The 23317-nt window shown below is 45.4% G+C and overlaps 1 protein-coding gene across 2 annotated transcripts in view; it reads right to left on the bottom strand.

The window, feature by feature from the left end:
* RAB10 (RAB10, member RAS oncogene family) overlaps positions 1–22703 on the bottom strand; it is a 29382-nt gene extending 6679 nt beyond the window's left edge. The window contains exons 1-3 of one of the 2 annotated variants that reach the window (XM_015859783.2): positions 22640–22703; positions 7520–7580; positions 804–942 (exon numbers count right to left, since the gene is read on the bottom strand). In XM_015859783.2, the coding sequence (XP_015715269.1) occupies positions 804–942; positions 7520–7580; positions 22640–22688 (249 nt within the window). In that variant the 5' untranslated portion in view covers positions 22689–22703. Of the gene's footprint in view, positions 1–803; positions 943–7519; positions 7581–16648; positions 16674–22639 lie in introns of those variants that run through there. The other variant, XM_015859784.2, reaches the window with a different exon arrangement.
* Between the last annotated feature and the right edge of the window lie 614 nt (positions 22704–23317).

Raw genomic sequence — 23317 nt, 5'->3', positions numbered from 1 at the left:
AGGTGTGAGACATCCCTTATAAAACCGCAGCAATCGTGCAGCCCTCACCACGCACCTGAAATCAGCTGCAAAGCTCTGTGCAACAGATCTGAAAACATGAGGTCAGATAAAAAAAACCTCACTATCTCAGACGCAATGGCATGAATTACACTCATTGCTCCACTTCCTGGATACTACCAAGTGTTTTAAACACAGCAACTGCAGAACATAAAGGCCTTGATTTCAAGTTTACCTTTGGTTCTTTGCTGAGTTTCTTCCTGTCCTAGCCTGCTCTATTCCTCAGCTTTTACTTCTGTACCCACTTCAATCTCTGCCATGCCATAACTGAAGGCCCAATGTGATATCTGTGCACTGGAAGAACCTTTCATCATGACATCAGCTTAGAGGGAGCAGAGGTGAGCATATTTAAATGTCTTTGAGGACTACACAGCCTAATAACACAGCTTAGTAACAGAGGTGTTATATTACATAGCCACTCCACAGCTAACTGCTTTGTGTTGCTCCTCTGCACACTACCATGTGGTGGTAGCTCCTCCTAAAAAAGCAATTCTCAGTTACCAAACATGTATTCCTTACCTCCAAGCATGCTCCACTGCAAAGATGAAGTTTGTTTGTGCATGAATATGACATTTCAGGACACCACTAACCCCAGTGCAACCCCCCATGGCACTGCAGGGAGAGATGAGCTCGTGCAGGACGTAAGTCAGGGTAAGAACAGCACCTAGTTACACCAGAAGCTGGGCTCTGTGGGACATCACAAGCTATCAGGCTGCTCACTCTGGGATCTTACAGATGTTACTCACCTCATCTATGTTTCTGAGCCACTTGCTGATGTTTTCAAAGCTCTTGGCATTGGTGATGTCATATACTAGCATGATTCCCATGGCACCTCTGTAATAGGAGGTGGTGATGGTGTGAAATCGCTCTTGCCCTGCTGTGTCCCTGCAAAAAGAACAGGTAAGAGTGAACATCAGAGGCAAGACATAAAGAAACCAACAGCATTCACCTGTAAAGACAAGAGTGCGTGGCATGGTATGTGCCTTATTACACCACTACTGATGGGGAGTGGATCTTTCTCTGTTTTTAAAGGACACATTTCAGGTTCAGCTGAACAAAAGACATGGGACAGCTTAACTGGGCTTACACAGCTTCATTTTCTGCCTTCATAGTTATCTGTGGAGCAAAATGGCAGGTCATCTGGTGTCTCACCACTATCAACAAACCTGATACTGAGTCACAGTAGGAAACTGTTAATATAAACTTTTTAATGACAGCTTCAAACTCCCTCCCAAAAGAAGAAACTTTGATTTCCAGGTTTCTCATCTCTGGGCTGCATCCCGAAGACTTCCGAGTCTCAGTGGAAGGAAGCTCTTGGGAGGCAGGTTGGAACTGGGAGAAGAAATGACCCAACAACAATAGAAAAGGTCCCTTTTCACCTCCAGCCATCCAGGTAAGTGTGCAACACCTTCCAGAACTCAGACTTTGTTTTCTGATCAGTTTTATAAAGCTTTAGTTTGATCTAACACTCCACTCCCTGGCCCCAAAACTACCATGGGGTGCCCACACGGGGTTAAAAGATGGCTGAGGTTTTGCTGAAGACCTCTGTCAACAGCTGGCTTCAAAGGCAACAACTCCCTCCCCCTCTCTTCTCCTTTCTGTTTCATTTGGAAGGTTCTCCCCATGGCACACTTAGGTTTCCCCTCCCGCAGTTTAAGGCTCAATCCTCATCTTACTTTACACAGGTAAGCAGAGGAGTTCATTGCCCTTCTGGCCTCAATTACAGATCAAACACAGCTCCTGCACCTCCCCTGAATTCCCTCAAGCCAACCCAAGCTCCGTGGACTTTATTCCCTGGCTGAAGGTCTCACCCGCACAGCCTCACTTTCTGCTCTCTGCACTACTTTGCACTTACCCACGTCTCACTGAGGTGCAAAACCCAACACCGTGCTCCAGCATCATACAAGAAAAGTTTCTCAAAGGCTTCAGCACATCTAGTCATGCACCCCACATCCAGCCTGGCCTTGAATGCCTGCAGGGATGAGGCATCCACAGCCTCCTTGGGCAACCTGTTCCAGTGCATCTGGGTGAAAAACTTCCTCCTAATATCCATCTAAACCTCCCCATCTCAGTTTAAGACCATTCCCCTTATCCTATCAAAATATCTCAAGAGTTACTCACCGCTTGTCAAGCCCTACACACCTACCACCAACCTGCTTCACTTACTTCTCCATTATTTCCTCAGGCAATTGAAGCTAAGATAATGGACGAGAATCAAGACGGGGAGGGAAAATGCAAATAACCTGCATTGTATCATTTTTAATTTTAAAGCATTATTTGCCCTTTCTCCTCCTTAATGGATTGCTCCATTCATTATTCAAAGATAACTCTTAATGGATGTGAGATTAAAGAAGTGACTGGTGCAAACAGAGGAAGTGAGTTATGGTTTCCTAACTGCCCAAGACTGATGAATCCGCCCTGAGCAAATGGCAGAGCACAATGGCACACCGCATGTCTTGCTCTCTGCCCTGGGTTCCCATTCTTTTGTTCATACCTCTATGGTGGAAGAAGACGCTTTGAAACCATAAGCGTGTTAAATCCTTGATGTAGGTAGGATATCTGTGGAAGCTCGCTAGCTCTCCGAGCTAAAATAAACGTAGACAAGTCTATAAAGATAGCCAAAGGAAATGAGGCCCTGCTGTGTAAGAGGAGACAGAACTCGGTTTGTTTAACTGCAAAATGAAGACAAAGAAGGCTGTCCTGTGGGAATCGGGGAAGGAGAAACAGAAGGAAAATGAAAAAATTCTATGTAAATTATTCTCATGCTGATATTAAAGTATGCATAAACTGTATCATATTAGAATCCAACCAACAGGGAAAGGAATTTCTGGGACAGCTTTCCAGCTGACCGAGCAGAGACTAAAGAAACCTTAAAATGTACCGTGATTTGTTTACCAAAGGTTGACATGGATGCAACAAGAGGAGATTGTATCTGATGAGCTGTGAAGATGTGTCTTGTCGGCACAGCTTGAAATAATGGTCTCCAGCCCATTGAGCCAAAACGTATCCAGAAAAGAACCCAAAGTAATGGGTTGACCCATGGCTGTCCCATTGCTGCTTCTTGTAATGTATATAATAGAGATCTACAACTAGAAAAGCATCAATTTGTTTTCTAGGAAGTCAGAAAATGCCAAAATACACTCGTCCACCTTGAGCTACCTACATGGTGGATGGCCTCCAAAGCTGCCAGCAGCAAAAACGAACCTTTCAGCATCCCCAGGATAATTGCAAACACGACTGAGACCAACTGCACTCTCGTTAATGAAGCTGTTTGCAGCTCTGGCTGGACACCACCATCCTTGTTATATGCAAATTCCTGTGATTCAGAAGGAAATCCCACACGTAACCGCTTCATAGAATAACAGCCTGGTGTGAGTTGGAAGGGACTTTTATAGGCCATCCAGTTCAATTCCCCTGCAATGAACAGGGACATTTACAGCTACGACTTCCTTCACTTGAGGATGGTTATTCACAATGAGCTGAGCCAAAGTAAAAATGAGATGTCTTCCATTCTCTGAGTACGCTGCTTTCTTCTACCCGACATCAGTTCATGTGGCTTGTTGAGCTTTCGGTTCACTTTCCCAACATCAACATCCTGTAAATCCACATTTTGGATTAGCTCTTACAACTCCTTGTTGTTTTCCCACACTTCAGAGTCTGTGAACAGAGCCCAGCAAGCAGTTGTGTTTTCTGCAAGCAACATTCACAGAGTATTCTTCAATAACTGCAAAGAGAGGCTCCTGGTAAAGTTCTTTTGCCATAGCAGTACAGGGTGCACCACAATCCTCTTATTTTTCAAGTTCTATTCCAAAATACCTGGTGGATCCGGGTGTTTTTTTCCTCTGTCTTCTCCTTTCTCTGCCTTATTTCCATTACGCTGAACAGAATCTCCTCCAAGTCTCTCACCCCTGCTGGTGGGTTTCCAGCAACTCCGATTTCCACTGTCCTTGACCTTAATGAATCCTCCCCTCCTCTTTGGCATCTGCTACTGCTACGCACTTCTGAATGACAGCAGCATTTCCTTTCGGCCTTCATTTCCTTCATTTCACAGGATGAAAAAGCCAGATCTGATCTACATGTGTTCTCCTAACACAAAGGTACATACCTGGTCAGGCCAGAGGTTCCACAGCCCCCAGCCCTTTGTAGTTGCAGGATTTTCGTAGCTAGAGATCACACCTGCATATACAACAGTGGAAAACAAGCTGTTCTAATTCCCATTTACAGCCACCACAGCATCTTGTGATGGGGAGTTCCACAGCTTAACCTCATTTCCTCATGCCTTGCGCATGCTGCCTTCCAGCTTCATGCTACAACGACTGCCCTTGTAATGCCTTTGTATTACAGAAGGACATGAGTTGAATCCAGCCCTGCTCACCTCCACCATATCCACTATTTCAAAAGCGTGCTTTGCTTTTTTTCCTCCTCACATTCCTAAGCATCCTATGTTTCCCAGTTCATTTCAGTACAGCTATTACACCCCTCTGCAATCCTACTTGCCCTTCCTAACACATACTGATCTGAACTGCAGTGACAATTCCTTGTCCACTGGAAACCATTTCACCCACTGTATGAGAAAAATCACATTCAATCTTTCAATTGTTACACTACCCTATTAAGGCTACTGAATTACAGTATGCTTTAAGCATCGTGGTTTCCATTTCAAAGCTATTCTTCCCAAGTCCTGGGGAGCACACTATTAGTTTTAACAGCTGAATTTTGAGCCCTGCTTCTCTATTATTCCTCAAAAGCATTTCATCTCTTCTGCAATAAACACAGCTCTCCCCAGAGCAATTCTATTTTCTGGCACCTTTGTTTTCCCTCCCTTCTCTGTATTCATGACAATCACTGAAAACATGAACATTTTTCAAGGCATTCCTTCGTGTCAGGCCTCTCAGACGCCACCCAACTCAAGTATTCGCACTCTCATTCTATAACAGGGTCACTACCAGTGGCTTTCTACATGACTTTCCACAATATACTTTAAGCTAGCAGCATTTCTAAGCAGATGGGGAGTTCAACAGCCCAGCCAAGATCACTGATCCCTCCATCATGTGCCAACACCCAGAAGTTGTCATACCTTGACTCCTGCTGTTGCTCCTTCAAAGCCAGCCCTGAGCTCTGCCCCATCCTCCTGCCTTGCAGCCCAAGCACTCCTTAAGGCTTGCTCAGCCTAACCAAGGCCACCCAGCAGCTCCCTGTGCACCAACACAGCCCCACTTGCTACCAGGCCCACCACTCTGTTTCCTCTATTCCTAAGCTCACCGCTTCAATGCTTGGCACATTTGTCCCACATGTAATGTGAACACACTAATCCTAGCTTGATCCTTACTGAACAGCAACCCCACTTTTTAATAGCAATGAGGTATCGAGTTGCTTATCACCTCTGGCAAGGTTTAACTCAGCTTGACCTTGATATTCTTGCTCTCTCTATATATATATTTCAGAGGTCAAGGCATGACTGAGGTACTGCCACGTCTGCTCATTTTCCATGCCTGAGGAAGGTAACTACCCTGCTTTGCAGGAAAGGAACAGAGCTGGATCAGAAAGTGCCATTTTTATCTGTTTGCCCACTGAGACTGCAGCTGCGCCCCAAGCAGTGCAAAGCCAGTGCTTGCCACTTGTACTCCAAACCACTGACACTCTGGAGTCACTGTAGGGTAATGGGATCCAGTGATACAGCTCTGCAGGCAGGGAGAGAGGGATCTGATTCAAGGGAGATGGAGAATTAAATGCAGCAGTGAGAAACAAGTCAAAATATTAACTTGAAACATAAAGGTTCCCAGTGCTTTTATCTTCTGCCCTTATCTGAAATCTACTGTTTTCTATTTGCCAGTCTTTCCTTCTCATGAGCTCATTCAAGCGTGGAGCTGTGTCCCAGTGGAAGTTCTTCCTACAGCTGAGAAGACAAATCTATTCTGATTCAGCTGTGTTAGCTCCTGTGTAAAACACAACCCATATTCTGGACACAAGGAAAAGGTTATCAGTACAGCTCTGAGCTTCTATGGGAAATGTTTCACTCAAAGCATCCCTTGCTTACTAAATTACTGCAGCAGTAGTGAAGTGCAATGCTGGAAACGTGTTACACAACCACTAGAAGTGCAGGTTGAGTTTAAACACAGGAAGCAGTAGTTAAATATAGATGCGTTGCACAAAGCATCTTCACCCAGAGTTACTGCTGTTCTAAGCCAAACCGCTGCTGAGCTAAACTCCTTGCATAGGCAAAGCTGGAAAATACAGCATCAATGTTTCACTCTGTCCACAGCAAAGCCATGTAACTCCCAGCACCCAGACTGCTGTGGTAAAAAAGTAAGACACACAATGATGTGATTTGATCTTATTGAAAGCCTGAATGCAGCCTAATGAACTGATAACACAGCAAGAGATGCTAAGCATGTCAATCGATGAAGCTATTACACCTGAATGCCTCTTTAGCTAATGCTCTCACCGTCTCCCCTCACTGCCCTGCTTTCAGCTCCCAGTTGATCTATACCCGTCTTGCTGCAGATATCTCAATCTAAAACGTTGCCCTTTACGAAGATGGTTACCCTTTGTGGCTCCCTGATGAAGCATTCCAGTGCACAGAGCTACTTCATCCAAGTGCTTCATTATCGACCAGTTTATACAGGAAAATCAACTTCAGGAACTCTTTTCCCTCGCAGAACACAAACCAAAATAACTAAGTTGCCCCAGTTCTGCTAAGGAGCTGCTGGCAGGACTGAAATGCCAGATGCAACTGAGAGATGGGATGTGTGCTTTGAGCAGCAATAACAAGATGGATTTTTTAATTACTGGGGATAAAAAAGGGCAAATTCAAGCTGTGAACAGCACAGCTAGAGAACACATCAGCAGTATACACAGTTGACTGAAGGGGGAGTTGAAGCAAAAACACAGGCTAGAAGCCATTAGCTTTCCTGACCTGACTTGTTACATGGCTATTAAATGGGGAAAAAGTGGGGAGTTATGCAAGTTAGACATGCAGAACGAATAGAGGGAAAATAAAGCAAGTCCAGCTTCATGTTAGACTTTGTTACACTAACAATCAGCTTAGAAACTCTTTAGTTTACTATGGGAGAATACAAAGCATGGAAGTGGATTGCTGAGTCAAGGGAAGGCCACATGACATGACAAAGTTTGAGATTTGAGGCAACTCTTAATTTAAGGGTTCCCGTTTTAAAACACTTCCCACTAAACCACAGACTACAAGGATTCTGTCATCCCAACCAGGAGATGTGCCAACAGCTCATCCCACCGAGCAGCCCAGCAACAGCGACTATCAACGCAGCACCTCATCTCTTCCCTATTTATTGATAAAAAGAAGGGAATTTCACACTTGGAGCCTCACCACTTCTGCAAATACACAGCTCCAACTAAATTAGATTCCCCAATCTTGGAAAGGGAATCCAGTTCTGAAGGGAGCCACCCAGAGGATGGCACCATGCAGCATCTTGGCTTGACTACTCACCATATCTGTAGCTTGATCTTCTTTCCTTGCAATTCAACGGTTTTAATCTTGAAGTCTATCCCTGCAATAAACAACATAAAACAAACCATTAGTATTTGATTACAAAAAGCAATTCCACGTTCAGACACACAAACAGCTCTTCTTTTGCAGCACCAGGTAAACCAAGGGTAACCAAGGAAGGTGGAGCGCGAGAGCCTACAAACACAGCTTCCTAAAGGAAGAAAGGTTGGAATGTAGATACAGATGTCAAGATCCCAACTAAAACAGCAAGCTTTCTGTTTTGTTGTTGGGGTTTTTATTTGCCTATTAATCTCTTTCAAGTAATCCACTTGTAGAAATAACACTAATCACAGCCATCTCCACGGATCAACAGAGACAACCTAGAACATGTTCTAAGACAAGTGAATGCAAAGCCATGTGCACCCAGTGTGAAATATCCATTGGAGACAGAGAAATGGAGACACCTTGCACAAGAGTCGGGTGAAACCTCCTTTCTGCAGCACGCCTGGACAATTCACTCTTTCCCAGACGAAATGGGTTTCAACACAAAGTAGACCAAGCATAGGGACACCCGGCAGCTTCACACACAACACATGGATCTGTTCCTTCATAGGAACCTGCAGCCAGCACAGCAGGAGCACAATGTCCTAATAGCAGCCAGATGCCAAGGACTGGCTTTATATCCAAATCAGTGCTGCTAACTTCTCATGCTTCCCCCATATCTGCTTTCTTTTGGACCTTTTTGCAAGCACAGACTTCCCTCCCAGCTTTACAAGGTTATTTTGTACCAAGGAAAGTTAAGCAGGATTTACAAAATGCACCATTACGCAATGGGTCTACATGGGAAGCCTGCTTCCAACTCAACCCCTATCACTCCAATACACCTCACAGTCTTTTGTGGTAACTTCCCAACATAAGCTAGGAAATGGCTTTTACCTCTCAGCAAGGACAACAAAGCCTCCCCACACCAGTAGAGCTGTGCTTGAGGGACAGACAGCAGCCATAGAGCAATAAGGCAGAATGGGTCTTGAATGAACACCCAACGCAAGTCTTCCATCAGCACCAAGATGAGCATAAAGGAGCAGAACTCCCCATTTCCAAGGACTCTAAGCAGTTCTGAGATGAAATGAAGTAGTTGTTGCCCAATGCTACAATGGCAGCTTGGGCTGCAGACACTCCAATTTCAGGTAAGCGTGCCACGTTTCTTGGTTAGTCAACTGGGGAGCTGGCAATTCCAACCTATCATGAGTAAGGAACCGCTAACTAAGCTAAATTTGTGAAGCAATACAAGTAGTATCATTGATAAACCAATCTGCTGAATGACCAAAAGCCAACCAACAGAGCTGCCCCAAGCAGGGCTTAGTCAACGTTAATGACATTCACCACGTTAATGGCATTCACCACGCAGGGCCCTTGGCCAAGCTGCTGGCTATGATGCAGCACACCAGAGCAACACCATCTCTGCTATCAGACAAACACCCCTGGCATTTGCCAAAAGATCTTATTTAAGAGTATTTCACCCAGTGCCATTTGCTTTCAGGCTCTGTACAGATAATGCAGGATGTTTGACAGCCACTCGGAGCGTGCGTTGAGATAAAGCGAGCTGTTAACCTACCCAAACAAATTAATTCTCCTCCCTGAGAGGGATTTAGCTAACTCCAGCATTCGGGGATAAAACAAATCTCTAATTCCATGTTATACTCAGCTTCCACTCCAATTACACTGTAATACTAGCTCAGCCTTCGTAACAAACGTTATAAATAGCAGTGACTATTTGCCTCCAACTGCTTTCAGAGTAGTTTTAGCAAGCTGAAAAGAAGGGAGATTTTTGCCTCGCTGTTACAGGTTCCCCTGCTCACTCTAAGCAGCCAGGTGACACCAGCAGCATGTAGGTCAGGAAGGAGTTTTAAGGCAGTAACGGGCACAAAGACTGAACAGCACGCTGAACAGACAGGCTGATGTCACAGGGGGATAATGACAGAGCTAATGAATTAAAGATGAGCATCATTCCCTTGTTAAGTGTTGTTAAGATGTTCATCAGCTTCAGCAGGGCACGATGGAATATTCACAAAGACCTGGAGGTTTGAGCCTTGGACTCACCAAGAACCAGACTCAAGGTTTAGAAAGGTGCAGGACAGGAGGGGGGTCTGGAAGTGCACCAGGCCACTGCAAGGAAGTTCCTATATCAGCAGAGGTCATTGCTGCCACTACTGTGGACAAAGCATTCCAATGGTAGTTGTGTAGGGTTATGTACCTGATGGTCCTGGTGAATGCAGAACTGGCTTGAGGCTTCTACTGCTCTCAGATGAAAGACATTAATGAAGGCCTGGGAATCGTGACAGCAGAACAGTGTATGTGAAATGCATCATTACAACATGCAGCTCTATATCACCTCATGCATTTCCCAGCCCCAACAAGACTTTGTGGCTATCCCTCCGCCGACGTTAAATCACAAACCTAAACTGAAAGGCAGGATGCCATCAGCATGAGGGAAGGAGACATTCATTCTGCACCCCCTGTCAGAGCTGCAAGCAATAAGCCGGCCCCTCGCAGGCAGCACGGACTGTGCCTGCATTCTTCCCCAACAAAGCCACCATTGAGCCCCAGTGGGCAGCCCTAAGGATGCTGACAGCCAACCCACAGCACAGTGCCCTCAGCATCCCACCACGAGCAGCACTCGGTGCATTTCGTGTCTCCTTGGTTAGTAATTGCATTGCAACTGCAGCTGCACTGTGCGTTTGCAATGCAGGAAAGCAAAAGTGTAGTGACTCACACGGCAGCCATCTGCAAACCACCCACTGGTGTGATATAAAAGAGGATCAGACAAGAGATGTGAGTTCTGGTTTTAATTAAACTCTTTGTGATCGCAGTTATTACTTAGGTCTTTCAAAATATTTACAAGGTGCTCATACCTACACAGGATGAACGTACAACATTCCCAACCACGCTCAGCATCGCAAGAGCAAACAGGATTTTTTCAGAGGCTTTAACTAAATGAGTTACAGTCCTTTGCAGTTAGTTTAGAGGAATGGCAGCAAAACTCCATGCCATGAAGAATACAAAAGCCATCTGATCTACCTTGTATTTATAACCATAATCTTTAATGTATCAATACAGGATAAGGTTGAACTGACTTGATGTTGTCTAAGAAGGTATGGGGTACGTGTGACCCCAGTACATGGACTCTCCTCTATCTTCTTTCTTATTATGGGATTCCTTGGTAATAGTCTTTGCATAAATACCCTGGAGTGCTGTGATTTCAAAGGAACCTGATCTCTGCTGAGTATCAGCTTCAGGATGTTTCTGCATCAAGATATGCCAAGTAGATACGGACATCTCAAAGTCATGTTGGACAGAGCTTCGAGCAACCTGATCTAGGAGACAGCAGCCCTGTCCATAGCAAGGAGATTGGACTACATGATCTTTGAGGTCCCTTCCACCCCCAACCATTCTATGATCACTTTTTGCCTGGGTACATTGGCACTAATTGATTCCATCTCAACAGATGGGCGCAAGTACACACAGATTCTACATGAGTATAATCTCTTCTAAAGGATCTTATCTTTAAAGAATAATTAAAAACATAATTATTAATTATTAAAAACCCAACAACCGTGCTTCTTAATAAAGCTTATGTCAAACTCCACTTTGATACTGCAATGGCTTAACAATCTCAATTCTGATTCCCTATAAGAGAACCCAAAGAATGGCTTTTTCCCATGGAGAGGAATGGGGCAACCATTCCCAATAGGGCTTCTCCCTTTTCCTGACAGACAGCAACTCCTCGAAGTTCCAAGGCACGTCCCCCTTCTTCACTTGGTCCAAGCAATAGATGAGGAAGAAGCACCCACCGTAGTGTGTCAGCTTAAGATTTGCCTTTGTAACCTTCTCTAGGGAACCTGCTTTAGCAGAGGGTTGGAGTAGATGATCTCCAAGAGGTCCCTTGCAACTCCTACAAGGGAGGAGTATTTAGAAATCAGTGAGTGTACAGACTAATTCTGGCCAAGAAACTTAAAGTTGTTCAGGCTCATCCTTTGGATCAGTTTTATCATTGAGAGCAAAATTCAGCTGACAAAGGAAGCAGCAGGCAGCTCTCGGCGAGCTGAGGCAGGATTCCAGCCCCACGGCGATTCCTTCTAAAACACACATCTGCCATGCATTCACCCACAGAGGAGACAAAACTCAATCATCAGTCTCTTGAGTGTGCTGGAATCACGTCCTCCCACCTTGTAGCTTAAATCTCACGTGGGCTTCTCCATCTGGCCAACAGGTAAATCTCTCTGGCTATTAATTCCTTTCAGTAGACATGGCACCAAGGGTTCAGCAGGCATGGTGGGGATGGGTTGACAGCTGGACTTGATGATCTCATAGGTCTCTTCCAACCTTAGTAACCCCATCATTATATGATCAAGTTTTCTTTCCCAAGGGATAATTGCAATAGAACAATAAAAGGATTCACTAGACAAAGTCTCAAACTCTTGCTCACTCCATTGAGTCTGAATGAGATCATCAGAGGAAACCTGAACACCCAGATGACTTGGTTACTTTTAGGCAATATTGAGAAACAGCAGATCCATGTGAGGAGCTGGTACTTGAGGTCAGGACTACTTTCTTTAACCTGAAGACTTAGCGGCAGGTAAGGACTATGCTGCATTTCAACTCTGTGCTTGTCTTTAGCCCTGATCATGCCTTGCACGCTCAGCTATGGGGGGAAGGAACAAAGTGGGAAGATGGAAAGGCAACACAACAGAGAACAAGTGATGAAATCCAAGCCATCAGAAGCACATCGGAGCCTGACGGGGTGCAAACACACAGTGCTCACAGTCTAAACTAAGCAGGTAATTTTGCTCGTACCTCCATAGAAAGAGGCACAAAGCAGCTCCACACCTCCTGTTTCACAAGACTGAAGCTACTCTCCAGCTTTCAAACAGGTTTAATCTCAGGAGCAAACAAGCTGGTAGCTAAGTAAATAAGACTAGATGTATTTATTTCACTGGCAGGCTTCTTAGCTTCCTTTGTGAGCACATGTATGTGCACATATGTGGAGCTGCATGTGTTGTACACATATACAGGAGGCTGCATCTTTTCTGCACCTATAGAAAAGGAAGGGAAGTTTCTGAACCAGACTGTTTTGGTTCGGGAATGGGAACAAGAGGGGAGGAAAAGAAGAAGAAGGGTGAAGGAAACGGCACCAGGTAGCACCCATCAATCAGTAACTGCCTTCTGTTTTTTGTATTGTAGCATTGCAAGAAGTTTATTTGCTGCTTTCCATAGCGCAATGAGAACAACAGAGGCAGATGGAGAACAGAGAAGACAGACGTGTATCGCTTACCCACTAAATACCTGGAGCCAAGCAGTCTGATTTCTACTGTTGGCCTAAGATAACTCCAAACAAACTGCTGCAAAACAAAGCGAGCTATAAATAACTTACTGTACCCACTGCACACTCACTATTAGGACAGAAGCATTCAATAACTGAAGTCAAATCTTGTATGATTTGCTAAGATGGAAGAGTCTCCAGGAGCTCAGTGCCCCAGAAGAAGGGGAGAGCCAGAGCAGGCTGAGCAATCCCATGGTAATCCCATGCTAAGTATTCCCAACCACTTTCATGCCCACAAGTGGCCTCTACAATGACTCACTTCTTATGGAATCACTAAGGTTGGATAAGAACTTGAAGATGATAGAGTCAGAATGAGGGGAAATGGCTTTAATTTGGAAGAGGGCAGATTTAGGGAAGATGTTGGGAAGGAATTCTTTACAGTGAGGGTGGTGAGACACTGAGCAGGTTGCCCAACGAGGCTGTGGATGCCCCCTCCATGGAAGCACTCAAGGCCAGGCTGGATGGGGCTGTGAGCAACCTGGGCTAGAGGAAGATATCCCTGCCTACAGCAGGGGGTTGGAACTACATGAGCTTAAAAGCTCCCTTCCAACCCAAACCATTGTGTGATTCTATGATTCTAACTCAAAGACCACCACAGTCCAAGACAATTAACTTGCTGTACCACTTGTCAGCTCTTTCCTAAATCTAATTCCATCATTTTTTGTATGTTCACTGATTAGGAATGCAACTCAGCACTAAATATATCAGCAGGTGAAGGGTTTATGTGGCAGTAAAAACACTCAGTGAATTCATTTGTTTCATCTTCCCCGCACTGAGGTTCTGCCAGTGCAGAGTGTGCAAACTGGAAGGGCAGCAAGAACTCACTCTTCCTGCTCTGCAAGGTTTCAAGTCATGACAACTTAACATTTACCAAAAGCCACATCTAAATAAGTAATATCTTACATGAAGCCTTCGGAAACATTAATTTTAGCACTTTAAGACAGTCCCACAACAACCATGTATGAAGGCAGTGTCCTGCTTGAGAGTTCAGATTCGATCAGGCTGGATATGTGAGAACAAGAGAAACAAGTGATTTAATTAGATTAACTCCACCAGCCACAAACAGTGACGTGATTACTTACCCTTTTTTTGCTCCTCTTTCCCACATATGCTGGCAGTCCTTCCATCTTCAGACTGGATCTACACCACTTGAGACCTCTCCTTCCAGGAAGGACCTTACTTAAGTGCTTACACAACCAATTAAACACCTCATTTCAGTTCCCTCACTTAAGCAAACATTCACTCCCTTATTGTGAGGTCAGCAGATCCAACACACAACACCCTGGTAGCTGATACTGCTAACTTATATTTTACCTTGGTAACTAATATTGTTGGCTTTGGTATTTGTCACATCCTCTGAATTCATTCACATCTTCACAGTTTCCAGGAAGAGGGGATCCTTGCTCAGTGCTGTTTCCCACCTGCAGTTGCCTTGGAGGAGCATTTGGAGCAGTCTGCCTCTTGTTCTGGCTTCAAACACTGGGCAGAACTCAGACACAAGCAGCCAAGTTCAGCATCACACAGTTAAGAGCTACGAGAGTCAATGACAGCTACTTTCCTAACTTGAAACCCTCTTTGAAGTGCTCCCGTTTCCCTTCAAACAGGCAGACAAGTTGCAAGCTTCCTTTGTGCATCAGTTTCAAGGCTGAATATGAAAACTAGGTCAAGACTTTGAGTGCACCAAAACCTTCTCTCTCTACTCAACAATCAGAGATATATACAAGAACCATAAGCTAACACCTACGTGGTAATTCTGGATGTCATAACAAAAGTCAATATCGCCATCAGAAACTCTTTAAGAGCACTTGAGTGCAATATTCAAGTGAAAAACATCAAGTGAAGGAGAAGATGCTGTGAACTGTTTTCCATATACCTTTATGCTATGCCTACACAGCTACTGTGACCTTCCATGTAATGACCTCCTAAATGACCAAATCCAAGTCCAATGACCAAGTCCAACCCCAGCCCACCCCCCCATGCCCACAGCCCACGTCCCTCAGTGCCACATCCCCATGGTTCTGGAACAGCTCCATGGATGGTGACCCCACCACCTCCCTGGGCAGCTGTGCCAATGCTTGACCAAATACCACCCAGCAAACAGAAAGGCAGCAGCTAAGTTTATTTGCAAAGATTAGTGCTAAACACAATGTGCCCGTGAACTAAGGACAATGACACTGCAAGGGGAAGAACTAAGATTTATGAGGTTAACAACATCAATCGGAGGTGCCTCGCTGTGGGTCTGAAGGGAAAGATCTCTGACTGAAGTATAGCTGTTATCTACAGGAGCTATACTCTACTATACCTCTACATGCAAAGCGTGATGCCCACCATGTCCAAAGGGGAAGGTGAAAACTGCAGCCAGTGGACTTGGTGCTCATGGCACAGATTTAATCTCATGAGTTTGATCTGAGAGTTGCCACAATCCATATCAGGGCTTGGGCAAAGTTCAGGAGATAACCAGAGCAAGGAGCACCTTCCAGTAAAATGGATGTAGATGCCAAGCTGTGAATATCAAGCAACAGCTTAAATCTGTCACTGTTAACTTCTAAGTGTTAATCCAGTTACAGAACCCCAGAGCTGGGGAGATGTTATGCAGCTCGGCCCTCTCAAAGCATGTTCCATAGAGCAGGACGCAAACAGTTCAAAGCATGACAGCCACCAATTCCAGGTGCAGGAGGGCTACACTCATACTAAATACACTAACCTGGAGATCCCAGACAAAAGCTCACCTTGGTGCAAGCATCTTGTCAGATTAGATGAGGACAGATGCCAAGGCAGACCCAGTTATGAAGCCTTCTCATCCTCTCCTCCTGCCTTCACCTCACCTGTAAGCGTTCATTCAAGTTCTGCCTGGCGAGGTCTGCAACACTCTGTGCTGGCAAAGCATGTTGAGCAGGAAAACCTGTAGTGGCCATAGAGAATGGTGGCAAGGGGACAGCCACTCACCTCAGCACATTCCTCCTGGGATTCACATGCAAGCACAGCTCCAATGGCCATATAGAAGAGAGGCAAGCAAAGCTTCCTGCTGACACCACCTACACTGCTGCTTCAGTCAGTGAGAGCACAAACAGCATCAACAAGCAGTTACTTCTTCCAGAAGAAAGAAAACTTTCTCATTCTGTTATTCCAGAATCTAAACCTTACACAGGGCTCCCACAAACGACACAAAAGCAAATGAACAAAGGACCTATTTTAGTGATGTTTTATGCATACCGAGGGACAAAGGAGACAATAAGGTTTTTATTCACAAGGTAGTAAGGAATAAAGGAAACAAAGCTTGAGCAAGAAATAGCACTTCCTTCAGAGCTGTTCCCATGCAGGAATAATCTCTTGGTGTCAGTCATTTGCATGGGCTGATTTAATTCTCTGCCATGACATCCTTCACTTGCTGACACTCCACCTAGACATGATCTCTCATCATAAGCGTTGCCAGCAAATCCCATTGGGTGACACCTGAATTCACAGCAGGGCTCCAGCAAAGGAAGAATCAGCAATTCATTGGAATTCTACTCTCAAGAGCCAAGCAGACGTGCTACAGGTGGTCAAGTCTGATGGCATCATATTGAATTGCTTTTCATGTGCGTCTCAGCCTCCTTATGCTATATTTGTGAGCTCAAAAATAAACAGATACGCAAATCTGCTTTCCCATCCACTGCTTCCATTTATGAAACACAAGATTTCTCACTCCTTGCTATAATGGTAACGCTATCCTCAAGTGACATACAAACAAAACTCAAGTTAACACTTACCCTGGTTCATTTATACTCATCAGATTGACAAGAAAGCTGACGCATAAAGGCAAGTGGATTTGTCTTGTATGCTACAGAAAGAGCAGCTTTGGCAAAGCAGAGCGTTTCAGTGCTTTGAGGTCATGAGAAGATCCAGCCACTGAATGCAGTAAGAGCTCAAGAAGGAAGCAGAAGCTCTTTGCCTTCCCAGCTTCTCTAAGTGTGACTCACTGAAGGCAGGAACTAAGCCGGGTTCCTTTTTGTTTCAATAATTAAGAACCCCCCACTGCGAGGCCTAACGAACCAAGCCATGAGACCATGGCTTACGTGCTCAGACCGAGTGCGGCGCGCTCTCCCAGCTGAACCCACTGACCTACATTCGATTGCTTTCAGCCATGCCAGCCGTTGGAAGTCACAAAACACACAGAAGCAAAGTACAGGTACCGTGCCAGCCCTTCCAACTCTCAACAGCGAAACCGAGCCAGAAACTCCACCATAATTCCCATGCCAGTTTTGATCTTCGTTGGCACATACACTCTACCATCCCTACAGCAGGAAGCACTGCAGCCTAAAAGCACCGGTCCCACAGAGCCGGGTGGGAGATAAGCCGTGACCCAGACCTTTCTGCATGAGTTTTCAATGCAGGATCGCTGCTTTGAGGACACGCCTATCGCTTCCTACCCAGCCTGCAAAGAATAGCATTGTGTTTAGTGTTAAATATAGCATGTACGAACTGTGAAGCTTCACTGCTTGTATTGCAGCAGCACCAGTCAGTGAGGATGTGACTGACACAGGATTGAGGATGTTCCCAGCTGATGAATATCAGCTCATACATTTATTCTGTTCAGAGAATCACCAAAGCTCACCCAATACAGACCAGAGGCCATGAGACTCTCCTATGAGGAAAGGCTGAAGGAACTGGGCTTGTTTAGCTTGGAGAAGGCACCACAGAGACCTCATTGTGGCCTTCCAATACCTGAAGGGAGCATATAAACGAGAGGGCGAATGGCTGTTTACAGGGGTGAATCACGATAGGACAAGGGGGAATGGTTTTAAACTGAGACAGGGGAGGTTTAGGTTGGATCTTAGGAGGAAGATTTTCACCCAGAGGGTGGTGACGCACTGGAACAGGTTGCCCAAGGAGGCTGTGGATGCCCCATCCCTGCAGGCATTCAAGGCCAGGCTGGATGTGGCTCTGGGCAGCCTGGGCTGCTGGTTGGTGACCCTGCATATAGCAGGGGGTTGAAACTATTTGGTCATTGTGGTCCCTTTCAACCCAGGCCATTCTATAATTCTATGAGACTCCCTTGGATCCAGCAGCTTGCTGCGTGCTGCAACAAGGCTGGTTACACCTCACCTGCACTAAGCCTATTATTGCAGCTCCCATAGTCCACACCTACTCTGCAAACAGGCACTTCACTGCAATACTGAGCACACTGCTGGTGCATGATGTCACACGCATACCAATGCAAGTACAAAACCCAACCAGGTAGCCAACAGAATCTTGGTTTGCAGCTATATTTAAGCTACACAACTCTGCCTCCTCTACAGTGACAGAGGCACACACAGTGCCACGCTCCCATGGATGGGAGTCCTCATTTCTTTGCCCCAGTTATAGGAGGAGCCCAGACATTTAGCCTGTGCTGACAGCTCTGCTTGTAACTAGCATCAGGAGCCATGTGAAATTAAGACTGCTACCTAAGGAACTGCTAACGAGATGTTACTGCCTGCACAGTCAATTTTCTTCTTAATTATGAAAGTTCAGACGTTTACTATAGGCTTGTAGTAGTGAAGTATCCCCAGAAGCACAAACACGTTTGTTAACTATAAGGAAGCCAGCTGCCATTGAGGTTTGGTGGGCAGAAGACCAAGGGACAAGTCCACGACAGAAGAACAGGAGGCAGAAAGATGTCACTTGGTACTTCAGCTGCTGCCAGACACCAGGACATGAACACAAAGGCAACATAGTCCAACAGCTTCACAGACACATTCAGTCTGACCTTGAATGCTTCCAGGGATGGAGCACCCACCATCTTTCTGGGCAACCTGTGCCACCGCTTCACCTCCCTTACCATAAAAAGATTTCCTTATACCCAGGCTAAATCTCCTCTCTTTTAGTTCGGATATGCTTTCTCTTGTCTTGTTTCCATTCCTCCTAGTGCTTCAGCAGGCCTGGGGGCTGCAGAGATGGTGTTCAGCTTGAATATGAGTAAGACAGCAGCTTGAGCAGCATCCTGAAGGAAAAAGTTGTGCAAGAACGGATGTGAGTGTGGGTATTCCATCCTTAACAGCAGCAGGCCCCACTCAGGGAATGTTAAGTCTACTTAGGAAATGCGAGACAAAAGCAGACATTGCTCCGTGTCACGCAGTATGAAACAGTCACGATCCCAGTGGGAAAAAAGCCTCGAGTTGTTTGAACTACAGAAAGTAACAAAAACACGCCAAGACTTCTAGTTAAACCCACACAAGGCTTCTAGCTACACCCACATGGAGAAGAAAACACCCCACAGTTAAGCTGTACCAAAGCACCAAACACTGAGGAAGACTTGCAGCAGCTCCAGCCCCACTCCTGTTTCCCCACTGTTGAAGAGTTTGCTGTGGTCCCTCTTTAAGTGTTTATCAATGGGCTCTCATCTCAATTAGCCTTCTTAGCTTTCTTCAAGGAGAGAAAAGACTAAGCATTTCCATATCCAAGAGATAAAGAGGAGGGGTCTAACAGACTTACTTTTCAAACTGGCAGATCACAGAATCATTAAGGTTGGAAAAGACCTCCGAGATCATCAAATCCGACACTCCAACCCACCATAACCATTGACCATGTCCCTGTCCATGGTCCTTGAACACCTCCAGGTATAGTGACCCCACCATTTCCTTGGGCAGCTGTGCCAATGCCTCACCACTCTTTTAGGGAAGAAATATTTCCCTGTATCCAACCTGAACATCTCCTGTCTCAACTTAAAGCTCTTGTCCTGTCTGTAGTTATTCAGGAGAAAAGACTGACCCAAAAACTTGAAACCTTTTCCAGGAGATGTTGAAAGCAATAAGGCTCCCCCTGAGCCTCCTCTTCTCCAGACTAAGCAACCCCAGTTCCCTCCCCATAAATCTTGTATTCCAGATCCTTCACAGCTCCCTTGTCCTTCTCTGGATGCAATGGTGAAGTCACAAAGCAAGCAACCCCCAAGCTGTGCTCATCGCTCAGCAAGGCACTACAAAATCCTCCTTGGTCTCTAAGTTAAAAGCATCTCCATCCCTCCTTGCCTGGCCCTGAGCAAGTTTTCTACCAACATCAACAGCCATTTCATGACCCAGTGACCATGGATTACACATACAAAGCCACAAGAGGTTCCAAATCTGAAACACGCTTCACCCTAGAGTGAAAGCATTAATATTTGCTATGTGCCCTTCCTGCCGAAACCACAGCTCAGCTTCTGCACGTCTACTCATTTCGCTTCACACCTTTAGGCTGCAGGCAAGCACATCAGCACAGGGACAGGCAGCAAGAGGAGGTTTGCATCAACAAGGAGCTCAGCAGCACTCTCAGCCTTCATTCAGCGTTTCCATCCTGGGACAGCGAGAGAGCACAGCAAACTTCATCCCCCATTTATTATCAGTAACTCCTAACATTAATATATTATGTAGTGGGCGTATCAAACAACACAGGTCTGCACATTCTGGGATCAAGACTTACCCCTGTTCAGAATAAGATACGCAGTGATCAGATCTCAAAATCACATTGTTTTCTAATCAATCTCTGGATTTGCAGGATCACTTACACCCCACAAGTTGCAGTTGCTGTTCACTGTTTCGGTTCTTTATTTGCTTCACATTCAGTGTGGGTTACGATCCATTAAAGTTTTACTTAAATCAATAGTATTTGAGGGGAGAAAACCTAAAATGACTACATATTCTTTGTTCTCTTACTAGAAGTAGTCAGGCTTCAGGGGAAAACATAGCTTGTGACTCACCTCTATTTGCATTCTACTTCATCAAACAATTGCAATTATGCACCTGAGTTCGATTTTGACATTCAAATCTTCAGACTGCCATCCCTGAAAGAAGAGCCCTTTCCGCCTGCTTCTACTGCAGAACTGAAGGGCAATGTTTCACCTCCTGCCCCCCGAAGCATTTCTCAGTGTGTTCCTGCAGAGCTGACTGGTCACTTGACAATGGCTCACTTCCAACCTGACATGTTGAAGGCTGATAAAAATCAGACAGTCATTCAGCTTGGAAAAGATCATTCAGATCCCCAAGCCCAACCCCAGCCCACCCCCCTATACCCACTGCTTGCATCCCTTAGTGCCACATCCCCATGGTTCTGGAACAGCTCCATGGATGGTGATCCCACCACCTCCCTGGGCAGCTGTGCCACTGCATCATCACTCATTCAAAGAAGCAATGTTTCCTAATATCCAACCTGAACTTCCTCTGGCACGACACGAGGCCGTTGTCTCTCATCCTATCAAACTGACAAAAGAAATAAGATCTCAAGCGTGTATCGATTGGAAGGTACTTACACTGACGTTTTATGAATAGAAAGCGAAGAGGCAGGAGTGCAAGCATTGAGTTCAATAGTGTCTGGGGATAGATGGGAGCAGTAGCACAGCCAAGGAAGCAGCTCTCACTGACCCAACCCAGCTGCAAAGCACCCATGCACAGAACCCAACAGTAGCTTTCTTACAAATAAACACTGGAAAAGATATACGCACCACACAATTACTGAAGAGCCATTAAAAACAAACACAGAGTGAGACGGGCAAAGGCTACTCTGATTTCCTTGCTTTCTCCCTGACAACAGCAAGGTAGCAGCGGAGACGAGGCCCCTGCTCTCATCAGGGAGGTTACGATGACTTAGGGATTCTTGCAGAAGAGCCATGTGGATTATTTCTAGTGCCACTAGGCAGGGTAATGTCATCATTCACACACTCACCTCATCACACCCAGAAGCTTTAACTGCTGTTTTTTGCAGGAGATATTAGGCTGAAGTGATTCGGAGCCAAATATTAGAGGGTACCAAATCACAGCTCTAAGAAATGATACCCGAAGTGCCATCCAGCATCGTGCCCAAACAGTTCTAAAGATGTACATAGATGAAAGAAAGCATCTGCAAGTTGCCAAGGTGAAGCAGAAATGCATATTATTGTGCCTGTATTTAGAAGTATAGACAAGCCTTTTATAGAGTTAAACATTCCCTCCCTGCACACACAAGCAGGTTTCATTATTCTTTGTCATCTGCCCCTTCCTGTAAAGGCTGAACCAGACCCTGCTCACAGCCATTGGTACTAGATGCCTTTTACAGCCTTCCCTATCTCAGGTCCTTGGTGGAGCTCTCTGAAGACACCAAAGCATGAATCAGAGCTAACAAGCTACTCATTTATTTGTAAACACAAAGAGGGATTCGCCAATAAGCCACTCACCTTCAATGTCACATACTGTGTGCAGAAGCGATATAGAAGTGGGATTTCCTCGTTGCTACAGGTCAAAGACTCCTGCAAAACCAGCCCTGTGCACTTACTGCACTAGGAGCTGTCACAGCAGTCACCTCCACCATCACTGTTACCACTGCAAGAGTATGAAATCTGCCAGGGCTACCAGCAGCAGTGTGAGAGAACCTGTTTTCAGACACATTACTCAATCACTTTGCTGTAACCACAAAGAGAACAGCTACCTGGAGAGGTGATTTAACCCACTGTAAGAGTTCATGATCCTTCACGAGTGGGCTGCCTTTAAAGGTGCTCGTGTAGTCTCCATTTCAACTGGCATTGCATGCACGCACACCTTCCCATCAGGTTTCCTCATTAAACTGCATATACAAGGAGTCAGGAACTCAGATATCTTCACACACATGGAAAACCTATTTGTCCCCCCAAAATCAGCTCAATTCCACTATGAAGATGGAAGCACACGACCTATCTCACGTCCATTGCCACTGTATCACCAAACCCAGACTTCTTGTTCAAAGCTGAGGAAATAAAAGCCATTTGTAGCATACACATACCACAAGCAGTTACCTACTCCATAAACGCCAGTGGGTCTCTTGCTTCTGAAGTCTCCTGGTGCACATCTGCCTATCAACCTGGTGATATTCAGCCTGAAAGCTCAGAAATTGCAGTGCTATTATTAGTGCTAATTAGTCAAATCATTGGCTACTATCACAGATCTCTGGAGCAAACAGCCACTGCTGACTTCTCAACCCAACTATTTTTAACTGAGAATGGAAACGAGCCTTCCCAGAGAGCTCCAAAAGCAACACACGCCATGTGATCTGGGCCAGGACTTGACGAGCAACATAACAAGCAACATAGAATAACACTACGGCCCCGGCAGCAAAAGAAATCCAGCCTTCAAAAGCCAAAAGTATGAGATGTTAAGAGATGAGACGAAGCCATTTCAGTGACCCAACCAAAACGACTGCAAATTGAAGCCTAAAGAGTCTTTAGACAACTGTCTCTTGGCATTTTGTTGCCCTTGAAACCCAGTATATAGTTTATTTCGCTTTGAATTACTCAAGTTTTGTCTATGAATGCCCTGTAATCCCAGCTATGGTGACATCTGGGCACCAATATGGAAGCATAGTGGGATGCATTGGCATTGTGCGTTCTACTACCCTTGGACAACAGCTGTATTGGCCACTCATGGATGGGATTTCTATCAACCACACAAAGCCAGATCCAATTCGAGCAAACAGAAACA

The sequence above is a fragment of the Coturnix japonica genome, chromosome 3 (assembly GCF_001577835.2).
Source record: "Coturnix japonica isolate 7356 chromosome 3, Coturnix japonica 2.1, whole genome shotgun sequence".
Classification (NCBI taxonomy): Eukaryota; Metazoa; Chordata; class Aves; order Galliformes; family Phasianidae; genus Coturnix; species Coturnix japonica.
Note: the sequence above shows the minus strand (reverse complement) of the source record. Positions and strands in the feature narration are given on the sequence as shown.